Source organism: Mauremys mutica, chromosome 2, assembly GCF_020497125.1.
Source record: "Mauremys mutica isolate MM-2020 ecotype Southern chromosome 2, ASM2049712v1, whole genome shotgun sequence".
NCBI lineage: Eukaryota > Metazoa > Chordata > Testudines > Geoemydidae > Mauremys > Mauremys mutica.
The window spans coordinates 65554780-65571320 of NC_059073.1; the positions used below are offsets into that span (position 1 = coordinate 65554780).

At 39.4% G+C, this 16541-nt stretch overlaps 1 protein-coding gene across 2 annotated transcripts in view; it reads right to left on the reverse strand.

Moving 5' to 3' along the window:
- The window catches only part of YTHDF3 (YTH N6-methyladenosine RNA binding protein 3), a 42656-nt gene that overhangs the window by 14611 nt on the left and 11504 nt on the right, over nt 1-16541 (reverse strand). The window contains exons 4-5 of one of the 2 annotated variants that reach the window (XM_045005626.1): nt 12027-13622; nt 899-1026 (exon numbers count right to left, since the gene is read on the reverse strand). In XM_045005626.1, coding sequence (XP_044861561.1) covers nt 964-1026; nt 12027-13622 — 1659 coding nt within the window. In that variant the 3' untranslated portion in view covers nt 899-963. Of the gene's footprint in view, nt 1-898; nt 1027-12026; nt 13623-16541 lie in introns of those variants that run through there. The other variant, XM_045005627.1, reaches the window with a different exon arrangement.

Below are 16541 nucleotides of genomic sequence, written 5' to 3' on the forward strand. Positions count from 1 at the left end.
AGCTTTTAGCGACACGGCTGTGCTGCTACGCCTTGCCACTAAGAGGTGCGCAGTGTAGCTGCTGTTTGTCAGCAGGAGAGCTCTCCTGCCAACAAAAAACTTCAACCCCCCGCCCCCATGAGCGGTGTTCTCCTGCCAACACACAGTCTTGGGGGTAACACCTCTGAACAACAAATACTTTGTCTTTCACTTGCCAGTGCAGACAAAGACTAAGTTTGCTTGTGTAAGTGAGGTACAGAGGAGGAGACTGCGTATGTAAATTCCTTCAGCAATAGCTAACACATGCATGCACCCAGAGTCTATGCTGGTAGTAGCCATGCCATAGATTGGTACTGCCACAAAATAATGACATTTCTTGTGACTAAAATGTAAACACAATGTCACAATTTAATTCCAACCACTCCTACTGGTTTATATGACTGTTTAAGAGCCACATTTAAGAGAACAGCTTGTTGTGCATTAAAGTTTTTTTTTTCCTCCGACTTAGCTAACAGGCTCTTAAAATTGGTTTCTCAAATCACTAACAAAAGCTCCTGCTTTTAACTTATCACAACAACAAAAGGAAACAAAAGTTGTAGTAACCTTCAATCGCTAAAGCAGATGTTTAAAACAGTTGGGGAATAATACCCTTGAGATCTGAGCCTCAATAATGTCTCTCACCACCTAGACAGTGGGTTAGTCAGTAGCATCAACTCTACTTTACGAGGTAAAGCCACAAGGCAAAAAGGATTAATTACACACTTGCGCATTCACAAAATCTGACATTAAAAATCCAAAAAACTAAATTGGCACATGTTGATTTAACATGTTGGATGTAGCTCTGGCATAGCAGTATCAATTTATACTGGTGTCCTTTCTGTTACCTGAATTGGCTCCCTATCAATTTCTGAATCCAATTAAAAACTTTGTCACTTCCACCTCCCTCGTCACTTCCACCTCCCTCCATAGGGATGTTCCTCCAGTCTAGTCCTCTATCTGGACTCTGATTACTTCATCATTTCCTCTTCTCTTCAATTCTATAGGCTTCTGTTAGAAGGGGAAAAGAGCAGGAGACAATGTCATTTATGTTGTCACAATCAGATACACCATCTGTATCTGAATATCTCCTATTTTTACCTTAAAACCTTCCTCCTCACCTTAGGACCTAGCCTATTTAGAAACTGTCAACTGCCTCCTTCCTTTCTCTCATTCTTTTTATAAACGTGCACACATGCTTATTTGCTACTTAAATTACCTGTATTCTGGCTTCTCTCATTTTGAAGTAATGAGATACCTTGCACTACATGAATGGTGTATTAAAATAAATAAACTGAACTATTCAGCTACAGTAATAAACAGTACCAGCTTGAACTGTGAAGCTATAAATTCTTGCTACCCAAGTGGGTGGCATTCCCAGGTCAGGAAGAAGGTTAATATTAATGCAGGAAAATTTGCACTGCAGCTGCCCACTCTATACAATGTTTTCTGTTGCCTTTAAAGTAGTACATCTCTACCCTGCTATAACGCAGTCACGGGGAGCCAAAAATCCTTACCACATTATAGCTGAAACCTTGTTATATTGGGGTAGGGGTGGCAGGGCTCCGGTGGTGATTTAAAGAGCTCCAGGGAGCCCGGAACCTTTAAAGCGCCGCCCGAGCCCTGCTGCCACAGCCCCAGAAACAGCGGCGGTGCTCCAGCGGTAATATAAAGGGCCCTGCGCTTCCCGCAGCAGCCGGAGCCCCAGATCCTTTAAAGCGCCGCTGGAGCCCCGCTGCTACCACGCTATACGCGAACCCGTGTTATATCAGGTCGTGTTATAGCGGGGTAGAGGTGTATATAAAAAAATCTCATCAAATTTAGTCTACTCATTCTAGTGAAAAGGTGAACCACATTCGAGAGCATTAATATAGTGTATGAAATCTAAAGGTTTTTTTGTCTGAGAATAAGTTTAAGACAGCCTGGGTTGTAAGCAAATATCCAAAGATTCAAAGCAACAGTAACAAGCTCAAAGCGTTCTCTAGTAAGGGGACCTAAGCTATCAATTTCAGCACCATTTTAGCTTTCATTTACGGCACTAGACACTCCACTTTTTATTTTATTTTTAAAACAGCTACAGATAACTTCCAAATGTTAATGGATGCAGCGTTGCTTTACTACATCTGCAAACAGCTAGTGCATGTGCATCTGCTGTTGCTCATATCTTTGCCATGCAGAAACTGAGAAAAATTAATAAGACCCCGGCCAGCTTCACTGATACTAAATCAGAACTCTCTGGACAGCAGTAAAATAAAAATAAACTATTTTATGCGTCTGCTACTGGGGAAAACAATAAGCAGCAGCCACAGCCAATGGTGTTTAATAGGAAGGACCTCCCAAAACAGTGTCCAGAAAGAATCTCATACAAATAGCACATACTTCATTGTCATTTAGAATACAATTAAACAAATCAACATGAAAATTTACAATATTTATTCTGATCGAGACTATAACTGATGTAACTGCAGGTGTGCAATAAGCATATTGTATTCAAGATGACAATGTTACCAAAAGTTTTAATTTAAGCAAAGCTTGTAACTGAAGTTTGGCTGATGGACACAAGATTCAGCGCAGCCACCACACCAAAGTTTAAACACATATAGCTGACCTATGGGAATTCAGCTCTAAAAATCCATTGTGAACTCAACCAAAGCACTGTACAATCTGATCAAAAGCAATCCTCTGCTGTATACATCTTGTCAAGCACCACTGAATAAAATTCTAAAGTTCGTAAGAAGCCATTTTTTAGATATGGCTTGCTTAAAACCAAAGGATTTTTCAAAACTGAAATCCACTTAATTTTCCAAAATCCCGTATTTTAGTTATATTTCAGGTACAGCCTTAGCTATGATGCCTCCATAATAGTTATGGGTTAGCTCAGATACTACAGTGGAGGCTGTGTAAGTATATACATAGATAAGATTTACCATTTCCAGTTACTTATGAACACTTTCACCTTTGTACTTCAAATCTAACTCATTACAGATATAGGTTTTCTCTAAGGAGAAAAAAAAAAAAAGACTTTCCATCATGTCTGTCTTTTCACAGAAGCAGCTGGGAATTTTTTTTTTTACATTCACAATTAGTAATCGGAACAGATGCTCCAAGCTTAATTTTACACTAATGTATTCCTTGAATTAGAATACTGGAAAGCTGAAACATTTGTAGGTTGTAAAAGTTAAGGGGCTACTTTCTTACACTTTTCCAATTATAAAAACCACAAGCCAATTTATATTTGTTCTGTACTATGCATGCAAGTGTTTAGATCACAAACTCTTTGTTCTGCGTATTTTCCTACTGTACACTGCTATGTAAACTTAGATGATTATATATTCTTTGCATGCATAGGCAAGTTAGTGCATATGACTTACTATGAGAAACTTTCTTGGAAGAGTCAGCAGTACGGGGGTGGGGAACCACTTATAACATGCTTACCTGGAAAATATTCAACTACTCCAAGAGTAACGTAGATTTACTGAAACAATACATATTCATAGTAAAAATCAGTTATTTTAGGAGTTGTGTGTATGAAGTTTTTATTCGTACCACTACACAAGTCCAAACTGTGCCAGAATGTAGTCTCATATCAGCGACCCCATAGCTGAAATGCTTTGCCTAGACAGGGTTTTTTCTTGACCCACTAAAAACTTTCTAAAGCACCTTCTTTAAGACCAAAATTTCTCATCCTTTGCTTCAGTGCAGAGTTTTATTTTTAAAGTAAAAAACTAAAATAGTGGTTTTGTCCCATGTTTATCTCCCACTGTGTATAGCAGTTTTCCACATATGTGGAAATGATATAATCTGGTGGATAGAAATGTGATTTATGGTCTCTCTGCATTGCATGTGAACCTGAAGCTAGGGTGGGAAAGTGGGTAATTCTGCTGTTTCACTATCTGAGGTGCTCAAATGCCATAGAGAAGACTGGGGAGCCAAGTACAGCTACATAAGATTAGGTTATGTTCAGCTGGACCCTCCCATCTATTTGGAGCTGCAAAGCCTGAATATAGTATTTGGATTTGTGGTCTTGTGGGAGATATTAGCAACTTCTTTGAGTTTACCAATATGGTGAGTTTTTAAACCCCTTTTGCTGGAAGTGTTTTGTTGGAAGGAACCAGAAGCCTTTATATTCTTAGAAGTTTGCAGACATTCTTCAAACCTATCCTTCCTGGAGTGTCGAATTGCTGAGAGAAAATTTCTGGTTGAGGACAATGACACCTATGGCTACACCTCTCTGTGTAGAACTTTTGTTCCACTCATTCATTGCAAGTAACAAAAGCTAGACAACTACTTATGTTTCACCCAGCATCTGCTCTTAATACAGGTGGAACTATGAGAAAAAGAGGATGCAGCAGGGAGCAGAAAATGTCAAAGGAAAAACAGTAGCATGCTGTATGTGCATGTGCGTGTTTTTAAGAGAGTTGTTCATATGATTGAGGTTAACTTCTGTACCTGTGTTTTTCTCCAGTAAGTCACTTTTTATTTAACCCTTCTTTACTTGAAGTGCAGCCATTTTCTGACCATAATCACATGTTGCAACATCTAATTACACTTTTCACACTGAGGAAATTTGAGTCTCTCTTTTTCAGATATAAGTATCTGGACTAGAAATGTAGAATTCTGATATGGTACATTTCAGATCAAATATCCTGCATCTGGGAATTTTCAGATTCAGTGGTACATATGGACCTGTCTACATATAGCACTGAGACACATGGCTAGAAAGGGTTAAGCATCCTGCAGAATAAATAACCCTCAAAAGACATGTGGGGAGATAATGTTTGTGTTTTTGTGTATTTACATATGTATGAGTAGGGTCAACAATGTAATCAACAGTCCCTGTCTATGCTGTATTCTGATATCATTTAAATGAATTGTAAACATGGGATATCTTGGTATTCATCTCTCTGAAATGTACTGTGAATGGTGGAGGAACAAACAAATGGTCTTATGTTAATTCCTATAGCTAAGTACGGTGGTGACCTCCTTCAAAGTCATCCCAATTATAAAACCTACATCTATTTTCCCCCAATACTAATTTTCCCCTACTGTTACTCACACCTTCTTGTCAACTGTCTGAAATGGGCTACTCATTACCACTTCAAAAGTTATCTTTCCTCCTTTGGTATCCTGCTGTTAAGTGAATTGTCTTGTTAGACTGACCTCACACTTGGGAAGGCAACTCCAATCCTTTCATGTATTTATACCTGCTCCTGTATTTTCCACTTCATGCATCTGATGAAGTGTGTTCTAGCCCACGAAAGCTTATGCCCAAATAAATTTGTTAGTCTCTAAACTGCCACAACGACTCCTCGTTTTTGCTGATACAGACTAACAAGGCTTACCCCCCCCATCCACCGCCCTCCACCCAGGAAATCCCAATTTGTCAAAGAAGACATTAAATTGTATAAAAGATACTTGGGCTCTGATTCTGTTATCTCAGATCTGCTTAGACTTCATTGAGGAAGTTTGAGTCACAAGACTGAGGTCCCAGTTATGCTGGTACATCCTGAATATGAGATTTGGACATTAGACTATGACTTATGGACTGAATTCTAAAGGAACTCTTTGCAGCTAGATCTCTGCTATGAATCTGAACCTCAATGAACTGAACTCATGTCTGTATGTATAATGATCTTTTAACTGTCCTCTCTTTTTGTTTTTTAATAAATCTTAGTTTAGTTAATAAGAATTGGCTGTAGCATGCATTTGGGTAAGGTCTGGAACACTCATTAGCTTGGGAGGTAATGTGTTGGATCCTTTGGGATTGGTAGAACCTGTTCTTTTATGTGATGAAATAAGATTTACAGAAATTATCATCATATTTGACGTGGGTACCTGGATGGAGGCCTGAGGCTGGAACACTTTAAGGGAACTGTTTTGTTTGGACTTCTGAGTAACCAGTAAGGAAATAAAGAAGCTGTTTTATTCTGGCTTGGTGAATCTAAGTATTGAAATATCTACCAGCTTTATGGGGATTGTCTGCCCCATTCTTTGCAGTTCACCCAAATTGAGTGACCACAGCTGGCTCCCCAACAGGACCCTGGTCACAAGCACCTACAACAATTGTGTCCCAACAATGACTGCACCTCTGGGCACTACATTAATATAAGTAACCAGTTGTGTTCCTGGCTTCCCTATTAGGGTTCCAACTTCCTGCAAACTCTTATAACATTCCCAGTGAAACACACGAAAAAAATTTTTACTTCACCTAGAGGACTCCTCAAGCAACTGCTCAGCTGTTGCTTCTCCTACAGAAAGGCAATCCAGGCTGTAAAGGAAAATGCCAATGCTAGGAATTCCTGATAGAGCGGGTGGCCATTTACTTTAATAGCTGGAAAAGGGAAAACAGGAGCAAGACCATATCCTTTGGAGAAACTGCAGACAAGCGATCCCCAACAAATTCCTTTTATTGAACGGAACAGACCCCTTGAATGGAACACTGGAGGTGGAGTCCATTAGTTGGGAACTAAAAAGCCCCTTTCTCCTCCATAGCCTAAACCAAATTGGATGTTTATGCAATATTTTCTTACTTGCAGCATTGAAACAATTTCACTTTACTACCACCTTGTTTTGCTAACATTCTATAATCACTTAGATCCAATATCAAATGTTTTCTACTGAACACTAATAATGAAATTAGTATTCCCCAAAAAAGTACTTTAAAAAGCTCAGGTTTTACACTGTGTAGCAAGGAAAAGCAAGAAAAGATTACATGGTAAAAGCCACTACCTGATGTTAGAAAACAGAGGACAAAATGGACTATCCGATTTAGGGTTAGGAAGACAAAACTTGAGAGACATGATCTTAAGAGCTCTTAGAAGCGCATTGCTCAGAAAATATATTAATTTTAACAGTTGTGCCTGTATAAGCAAAAATCATTTCTATTTTACTATGTATTTGCTGATGAGTATTTATTTACATGGCCACTACAGAAAATACATAATGACTTCTCAAATGGTGCAATTAAATTTTTTGCAATTTTTCCGTCTCAAAAATTGCCAGTTTCAGAGACATCTTTATCACTTTCAGCTGGAAGACTGTCCCTAGGTGTTCTATTTTCTGAATTGTTTGTATAAATGCAGATTTTTATACAATGTTGAACAGTACAAACTAATACACCACTACCTCTATATAACGCCACCCGATATAACATGAATTTGGATATAATGCGGTAAAGCAGTGCTCCAGGTGGGCAGGGCTGTGCACTCCAGTGGATCAAAGCAAGTTCAATATAACACGGTTTCACCTATAACGCGCTAAGATGTTTTGGCTCCCAAGGACAGCGTTATATCAAGGTAGTGGTGTAATTAACAAGGCCTCAGATGAGTTCACATTCCGCTGACAGATCACATATGAAACAATATTACAATTACTTTGCTCTTTGATTAAAGATTAGATACTCTCCCCCCGCCATGCCTCCATGTTTAAAATGGGAAAGTAAAATCCAAAGAACAAAAAAAAAATGCATGATTATTGTACATAGGTAAAATTTAAAAGCACAATCTGTTTCCACCCTTAATGCCAAATAATGCTAAAGTGGTATACATTACAAGGGGATTTATTCCAATGAGTTTAGAGATGGTAAATAATCACTTAAAAATTAATTAAACATAGTATTTCAAAAGATTACTTTTATCCTGGTCAGATAAAACTATACGCACTTTAATAGGGATACTGCCATATTTTAATAGAACAAAGTCAAGTCCTATTTGAAATTAATTATTGATCATCCCAAATTGTTAGATTAAATTTTTAAAACCAATTATTCTAAAATAAGTTAGTTGGAACAGTCACAGTTATAAAAGTAATTAAATCCATAAATAATTTGCTGTTTAGATAACTGACTAAGGAAATTTGTTATTACAGATGCACAATAAAATCCTAATTGAACTTCAAGAAATGTGCAACTGACTACTGCTATTTAATGTATTTAATAATTTATTAACATGAAAAAACAGCTTTTTGAAAAGTACACACCCCATTAAAGAGAAACAAAGCAATTATCACAGCTGCTATAGAAAATAGGCATGTACTTAACCCGTATAACACCCAGAATGTTTAGTTCTATCAGCATTACCGAATACACCAAATTAGGTATGATAAAAATAAAAATCTAGCCTGGCACTAGAAAGAAAAGGATTATCCAATTATCTATAAACTGCACACAGCTTCAGAGATTCAAATTACTGCATTTCTGAAACTGCTTTTGAACAGACCTCTAAATCTTTGTATTTACTTATCATTATTGTTATTTTTATTATTTTCTCTGGAGTCTGGACCTTGACAAAAAATAACTGACTACCCTGATCTAGTCTGACCTCCTGCACACTGCAGATCACAGACCTCACCCTCCCATGACTGTAACAGGCCCCTAACTTCTGACTGAGTTACTGAAGTTCTCAAATCATGGTTTAAAGACTTCAAATTACAGAGAATCCACCATTTACACTAGTTTAAACCTGCAAGTGACCTTTGCCACATGCTGTAGAGGAAGACGAAACCCTCCCAGGGTCTCTGCAAATCTGACCTGGGGGAAAGTTCCTTCCCGACCCCAAATATGGTGATCAGTTAGACCTTGAGAATGTGGGCAAGACCCATCAGACACACACCTGTGAAAGAATTCCTAAAGTAACTCCTGGCCCTCTTCACCTTTTTAATTTCCTCAGTTCCCAGTGTAAACAGTGCTGCAGCGCTGGGAGCGCGGCTCCCAGCGCTGCAAGCTAATCCCCACGGGGAGGTGGAGTACGTGCAGCGCTGGGAGAGCTCTCTCCCAGCGCTGGCGCTGCGGCCACACTCACACTTCAAAGCGCTCCCGCGGCAGCGCTCCCGCAGCAGCGCTTTGAAGTTTCGAGTGTAGCCAAGCTCTAAGGGCATGTTTGCACTTGCCAGTTAAAGCGGGAAAAGCCCCTTTTTTGTGCAAAACCCATGGGAACGTCTACACTTGTCAATGACTTTTTGCGGTGAAACTCAGAAATTTCACCGCAAAAGGAAACCACCTCCAGCTTACTGGTGATGATTTTGCAGTGATGTGCAAGTGAAAATACATTCTTCCTGTTTACATGGCTTTTAACCTTCTGAGGATATCCCACAGTACCTAGGTGACCACTCTGGCCAGCAGCTCTGCTGCTCTGACGCCAGGTAAACAGACATTTACCCCTCCCCTTTGAAACTCCCCTTCCTGTTTTCTTGGCAAGTGCTCACTTATCCAGCCAAGTGATAAATGCCTGCTAAAGGGAGCAAAGGATCCCCTGCCTGGAGCAATGCTGAGCTACTGGAGCTTATCAGTGTTTGGGGAGAAGAGGCTGTGCAGGGACTCAAGATGCCCCTCGATCACCCCCACCAGACCCATCATCAAACTGGAGAGCGCTGCACTGTGGGATAGCTGCCCTAGAATGGAGTGCTACTATTGTAAACACTCTCTGATGCCTAAGGAATTGAGTACACAACACAAAGGAAACTTTTTTCTTTCACAGGTATTTAAAAAGACCCCCCCACGAAAGATCAAAGTTTTGCAGATGTTAGTGGTAGTGTGAACACCGCTTTGTTGGCAGGGAAGTAATCAGACATGGGTTGCAGGGGACAGAGATGAACCAGTGTTGATGGGGAATGGAGCAGACACTGGGTACAGGAGTCCCTGTGTCAGGGTGCAATGCAACTCACCTGGCCCAATCACGCTCTGCCCCACACCACCCTGCTCTGATTACTACTTTCCCTTTGACTGTGGGACCTGGAAGCCAATCTGACTGTCCAAGGGTGGGCTGGGCGGGGGAACCTCTGCCAGTGGAGAAGCAATAAACAGAGCTGGGTGGGCTAAATGCTAAACCCCTTCCCTGCAGGCATAATGGAGGGAGGAGTGGCTGGGTCAAATTCGAGTGGAACTGCAACCTGGCACATAGGCTCTCTCTTATGCCTGAGCTTGTGTCAATGAGGGAGCAAAGCAGAGACTGGAAGCAGCAAAGACAAAACGTTGACATTTATGTTTTTGTTATTTTTGTTTATCAATCCTAGACTTTTCTGCACACTAAAATGGTTAAAGAGTTATGTTTAAACTGTTTGTGGAGGCTTTTTTGGGTGGGGGTGTATTTAAAGGTTATCGGATAAGGGTCTTTTCTATTTAAGAAAACTCCCGTTTTACATGTTAATACATGGTTAACTGTATGTTAACATGCTGTATTTTAGCAAATATTTTGAGTCATGCAATCCATGGCCTCCAAAAAGGGTTTTAATGGATTTTGTAGCCATCTATCACCTTAAAGTTGCCCATCCCTACAGGTAAGCAGTCCTACAGAAGAGGCAACACAAATGCAAAGTGCAGTGGGGGTAAACTCTGGTTTGAAAAATTAACTTGAAGTTTGTCCGAGCAAGTGATGGAACCTAAACCATTAATTTCTGCCAAAGTTAAGAACTTTCATTATGAAAAAATAGTTTGTACTCTTCTGGGTGCAAAATAATAGTTCCAAATATGAATGTAATGTAAGCTAATACAATGTCATTTGTGTGTGTCAGCACGCTATTACAGTGACTCTGCTGTCACTCAGCTATGGTAAGGAGAACTAGAGTGAAAATAAGACTACAGTTGCACTACTACTATTTCAGAAAATATGGATAGCAGTGAAACTGTCAAGAACCATGCCAATTTCAAGATGGTATTAATTGATAAAGCTACAAGCAGCAAAAGAAACAAACAGTTGTACTAGTCACCACAGAGGAAGACATAACTGAGGTTAGGTGGGAAGAACTGTAGTAGAGGCCTCCTTCTGACAGCAGCTTGGAGGCCACTGAAGAGGGAAAAGGTATTCATTTCATATTTAAATGGAAATCCTCCTTCACAGCTGCCAGGAAGCCCTTGAAGTGGACAAAAAGATATGAGTACTAGGTAGCCAGTATGAAGTGGTGCATCAAAAACTCCTAGTAGCCAGGGACAGATACAAAAGACTGAGCCCCCTGAGCAAGGTCCAGAGAATACCTTGGTATCAATTCCAGGACCCTCCTTTTGCCAAGCAGCATGTGGTGGCAGAGAGTTAAGAGTTCAAGCTAGAACAAAGTCCCCAGACTTCACTGATGCAGGCTCTTCAGTCTTCCCAAATTCTTGCACTCATCCCTGCAATATCTGAGCACATGAGCTAACAGGTTTATAGTAGTATTCTGACTAGTAGATCTGGTAAATTTTTCAAGACATCAGATGAACCTTCCATAAATCTAACTACTACTCAGCTTTGACACAGACTTATATCTTCAAAAGAAATAAGTCTAGCACAACTGGACTGTGAAGACCAGCAGTAAAAATCAATGGAGAGGAAAGAATCTTCCCTATAAATGCAAAAATAGAAATACCTAATAGGGCCGGTGTGGGGGGCGGGAGGAGAAGGGGACAGGAAAGACAGAAAAGGTGAACACTATAAACTTTAAAAGGAAAAGTTATATTTAATATTTTTCAAGTAAATTTTCTGAAATTTGACACCACGAAAAAAGCACAATTTTTAGATATTTTCCCCAATGAAATTATATTGCTGTAGGCACACATTTCCTCTACAGACAATACAAGTTGATATATATGAGACAACACTATTAAAGAGCCACTAAAAATATTTCTAACCCTGTAAACGTGCTCACTGGGCTGCTTACACATTTTAAAAAACTTTAAAAGCTAAGACAAACACAAACTGACCTAAGCACAAATTTTCAGATTAGTATTCTGTTAGAAACTTGATTTTAAAAAAATCATTTTACTTGAGAATTATCTGTTGCAGCATTAAATTAGGATTGTTCCATTCATGTTACTCCACATATAATTTAGATTTAACCACAAGAATTAAAACAATCTAATTTGTAACTGGCTCTTACATCAACTACCAAAGCACTATAACCAGATTGGGACAAGGTAGTATTACTTTCTGCTTCAATGTATACTGCAAATTGAGTTGTAAGAAATAACTAGGGAACCCAAAAAAAAAAAAAACCCAACCCAAAGACACTACAGAAAAATTGCTATAATGAAATTGGATTCTTACCCTACGCATGGCTTCCTCCTCCTCTTGACGCTTTTCATAGTGTGCAAAGTCATCAAAGATTGAGGTGGTATGCTTGAAAGTAGCAATTATTTTAAGCACTTGCTTGGCTTTTTCTAGGGGTACCTCTTGAGTGTCCCTCGAATTGGTAACCGGTTTGTTGTCATTGTTTTCCAAACGAATGTGCCGCAGCTGGTTATTGGGAACGTCTTTGACAAAGATCCACTTAACATCAAACTTCCCCTTCCACTTATCCTGAGACCAGACTCCGGCATATGCATTGTAGTCCACAACAGACTTCATCTCAGCCACTCCACAAAAATGTCCACTGCCATTCACACTGAAGAGTAAATAGAGTGGACCTTTCCCATTCAGGGAACGGTAAGCAGCATCCAAGCGTTTATTACCATGTTCAGTACTACACCAGATAGAGTATTTAATGGAGCGGTGTATATCGTCCTCCGAATAGCTTTTGATTATAAACACACGTCCATTCTTCAGATTCCAATCAAAGTCTTTGGGATTATAGTTGTTTATGGCCTTTAGTTTCTCCAGTACTGGGTGCACCTCCACACCAGGTGAAGAGCTGACAGGTACAACACCTAAGCCAAAGTTTTCGCTGCCAACTCCTCCATTGTTCTGGCTGAAGCCCACGCCCCTGTTACGAGGAGCTACCCAGCGGTTTTGCAGCTGCTGTTGCTGCTGCAACTGGTGAGGCTGGGCCTGCTGCTGAGGTCCTTGTTGCTGCTGTGGTTGTGGTGGCTGAGGCTGCTGTTGAGGCAGTTGGCTTTGCACCAATGGTGGTGGTTGAATTAATGGCTGAGGCTGCTGTATTATAGTCTGAGGAGGCAGTATTGGCTGGGAAGGGGGTGCTTTTACCACGGATCCTTTCTCATCCCAAGTTCCAATGTTCATGTTGTGTTTTATAGGAGGTGGTGGTACAGCAGGGCCCCCAATTCCCACATTACCCTTAGGCTTGAGTTTCGGCTGAGGTTTAGCAGGCTTCCTAGCGATGGCAGCCCAGGAGGTTGGTTTAGGTGCTGAACTGCTAACTGGGGGCACACTATTTGCTGCAATGCTTGTCATACCTGTACTGCTCAGAGCTGAACCTACAGTTTTTGTCACAGCAGCTGTCATATCCCCACCAATTTTCAGTCCACTCATGCCTTGCTCAATGCTGCTAATCCCAGGCACCTTGCTCAAAGTATCATTGCCAAATCCAGCCTGTCCATCTGCTATGGCTCTACCAAGAGAGCTAGGTGGATAGCCATAGCTGCTGCTATAAGCAGAGCTTTGTGTTGATTGTCCCTGAGATCCACTTGTCCCCCATGTAGAGAAATCTGCATTCCCAGGAAAAAAATTAAATCCATGTTGACCAAGGAATGGAGGGGTATTTCCTAAAGCCCCAGGTTGACTAAACACACCATCAGGTATATAGTGATGTTCACCATTGCTCATCTGTCCATAGGTTGTCAAGTATGGCATTGGAGGGTCACCTGCAGTGGACCATGCTGCTTCACTTAGAGAATATGGAAATCCAATGGATGGAGCATAATAACTAGGCATGTATGGGTCTGACATTGGTGGATAGCTGTTACTCTGCAAGAAAATAAAGTAAAATCAGCAGTGGAACTTTCCATCATCAACATAATTCAAGGGAAAATGGCAGGTATCAGACAACAAATAATGTTGATGCTCTATTTACAATATTCCCTTTTCCTTTAAGGCTACAGAAATCTCAAACAGATTTTTATCTGAGATTATATGGAGATATACCTATCTCACAGAACTGGAAGGGACCCCGAAAGGTCATTGAGTCCAGCCCTCTGCCTTCACTAGCAGGACCAAGTACTGATTTTGCCCCACATCCCTAAGTGGCCCCCTCAAGGACTGAACTCACAACCCTAGGTTTAGCAGGCCAATGCTCAAACCACTGAGCTATCCCTTTGAGCCTCACATGCATCAAGTTTATTTTTTCAAAGTTCACTTTAGTCTAAATCCACCTTTTTCTGTAGTAAAAAATTACATACAGTAAAACCTCAGAGTTATGAACACCTCAGAAATGGAGGTTGTTCATAACTCTGAAACGTTTGCAACTCTGAACAAAATGTTATAGTTGTTCTAACAAATGTTTACAACGGAACATTGACTTAATATAGCTTCAAAGCTTTAATATGCAGAAGAAAAATGCTGCTTTTAATCTTAATTTAAATGAAAAAAGCAGAGTTTCCGTACCCTGTCCAATCTTTTTTATTTTTTAAACTTGCCATTTTTTTAGTACTTTACATTTAACCCAGTACTGTACTGTATTTGCTTCCCCTCCGCCCCCTTTGGTCTCTGCTGCTGCCAGATTGCATACTTCTGTTTCCAAATGAGGGCGGTGACCGCTCAGTTCATAACTCTAATGTTCACAACTCTGAGGTTCTACTGTATGTAATATCAACCAGAGTATTTACTGTCATCCTAAAGTCTACTATGGGTATGGTGATGTTAACCTTTGATTATAGATAGGCATGGAAGGATGAGGGTTTTTTTTTTACTGGTAAATATCAGTAAGTGCTGATTTCACTGCCTACATACAAGCCAACAAAAAAAAATTCCTTTTGATAACAGAAATTTACAAACAGGCAAAGAAAGAAAAATGCTGCTTGAGAATTTAAGGGTTTGATTTAAGAATATTTGTATATTTTGACATGTAATGTTGACAATGTGCTTTTTAATGGTTATAAAGCTTTAACTTTTTGAATCTCAACATCTAGTGTCATTAAATAGTCTGATTCTACCAGGGTCTGACACTCACAATAATACCAGTATCTTAAAAAAATGCTTTAAAATAAACATTGATATCTGTCAATTTAAAAAACAAAACTGAATTCTCCCATACCTAGTTATAGACTGATAAAGAACTTGAGAAATTTAGCGCTTAATATATTAAGCAAGATTAAAGATACCCATATGTGAAGAAGAAGCTATTCAACTAACTTGAAGTAGAACTTCAGTAGAGATGGAAATGCTTCATGCAAGTGCTGAGAGACTATTATAACACAGGTTTCAGAGTAGCAGCCGTGTTAGTCTGTATCCGCAAAAAGAACAGGAGTACTTGTGGCACCTTAAAGACTAACAAATTTATTTTAGCATGAGCTTTCGTGAGCTATAGCTCACTTCTTCGGATACATAGAATGGAACACACAGACAGGAGACATTTATACATACAGAGAACATGTATGCATGCATATATGTACTTCCACCTTTTCATGTTCTCTGTATGTATAAATGTCTCCTGTCTGTGTGTTCCATTCTATGCATCCGAAGAAGTGAGCTATAGCTCACGAAAGCTCATGCTAAAATAAATTTGTTAGTCTTTAAGGTGCCACAAGTACTCCTGTTCTTTTTATTATAACACAGGTACATACAATTTGCAAAACTCACATGTTGTTACATTAGTTGTATTTGTTATAAGCAGCTCTTTCTTCATACACAAACCCAGTCTCGATAGACCTTATATTTTATATTACTTAGACATACATGGATTCTTGAAATCCATCTGGTAGCAAAAGAGGTCTCAGAATATTCAGTGTTTTACCAACTAATACTAAGTAACACATTTAAAAGCAAGCAATAAACCAACAACCAGGTGTGAATTCCAACATGAATCCAAATATTGGACACTCCAAGGCCTAGTCATGTGTTACTGCACTTAAAAATAATTAGAAAAGCTTACAATTATTTTAAGTTTACTGTATTTTAGAAAATAAGTTTCAAACGAGGGCCTTATCCAATCCTTAGAATTAGAATCATGCTATCTATAAGTAAGAGAAACATAAGGATATTCATCAGTAAACATCTACATTGTGTATACCAATTTAAAAGTTCAAACCTGGGCATGCAAAATTACACCACCAAATCAAATTAATTCTTAACAGCAAAGGGACTAAACTAAGGTATTTTTTAAATAAAATTAAAAAATAAGACAATTTGTAAATATGACTGCAGTTTTCTTATATTTGTTTCTTGCTAAGGTTCTCATTACTATTAAAATGAAATTATGTTCAGTGCTTCGTGGAAGAACACCCGGGTGTCTATTCAGTTCTAGATAAGAGATTATAAAAAGTACTCACGCATCTCATAAAAACAGTCCCACAATATTTATAACATCAAACATGAGATTCAATTCAATGGTCTAGAGAAGTAATGTAAAATTTGCATGCTGAGTTCACTCCCAGATCCCAGGGCTCATGGAATAAAGGTGCTGAGGAAGCAAAGCATTCAGCCCTTTGAAAGGTATAGCTCAAATCACTTTAAAGACTCCCTTCAGATGACTCAAGTGGCATTGATTGGTTTGCAAAGATGCCACTTCCCGTCTTCTTCTCACAGAAAACAGCCCAGTGTTGTAACATCAAAGCAGGTGGGAAGGAAAGGAAAACCCCCTTCCTCCATCCCAAAAAGAGGATCCTGGAACTTTCAGGTTTATCTTAATTATTGAATTAAATGTTTTAATAAAAAATTAATTTAGTTTTA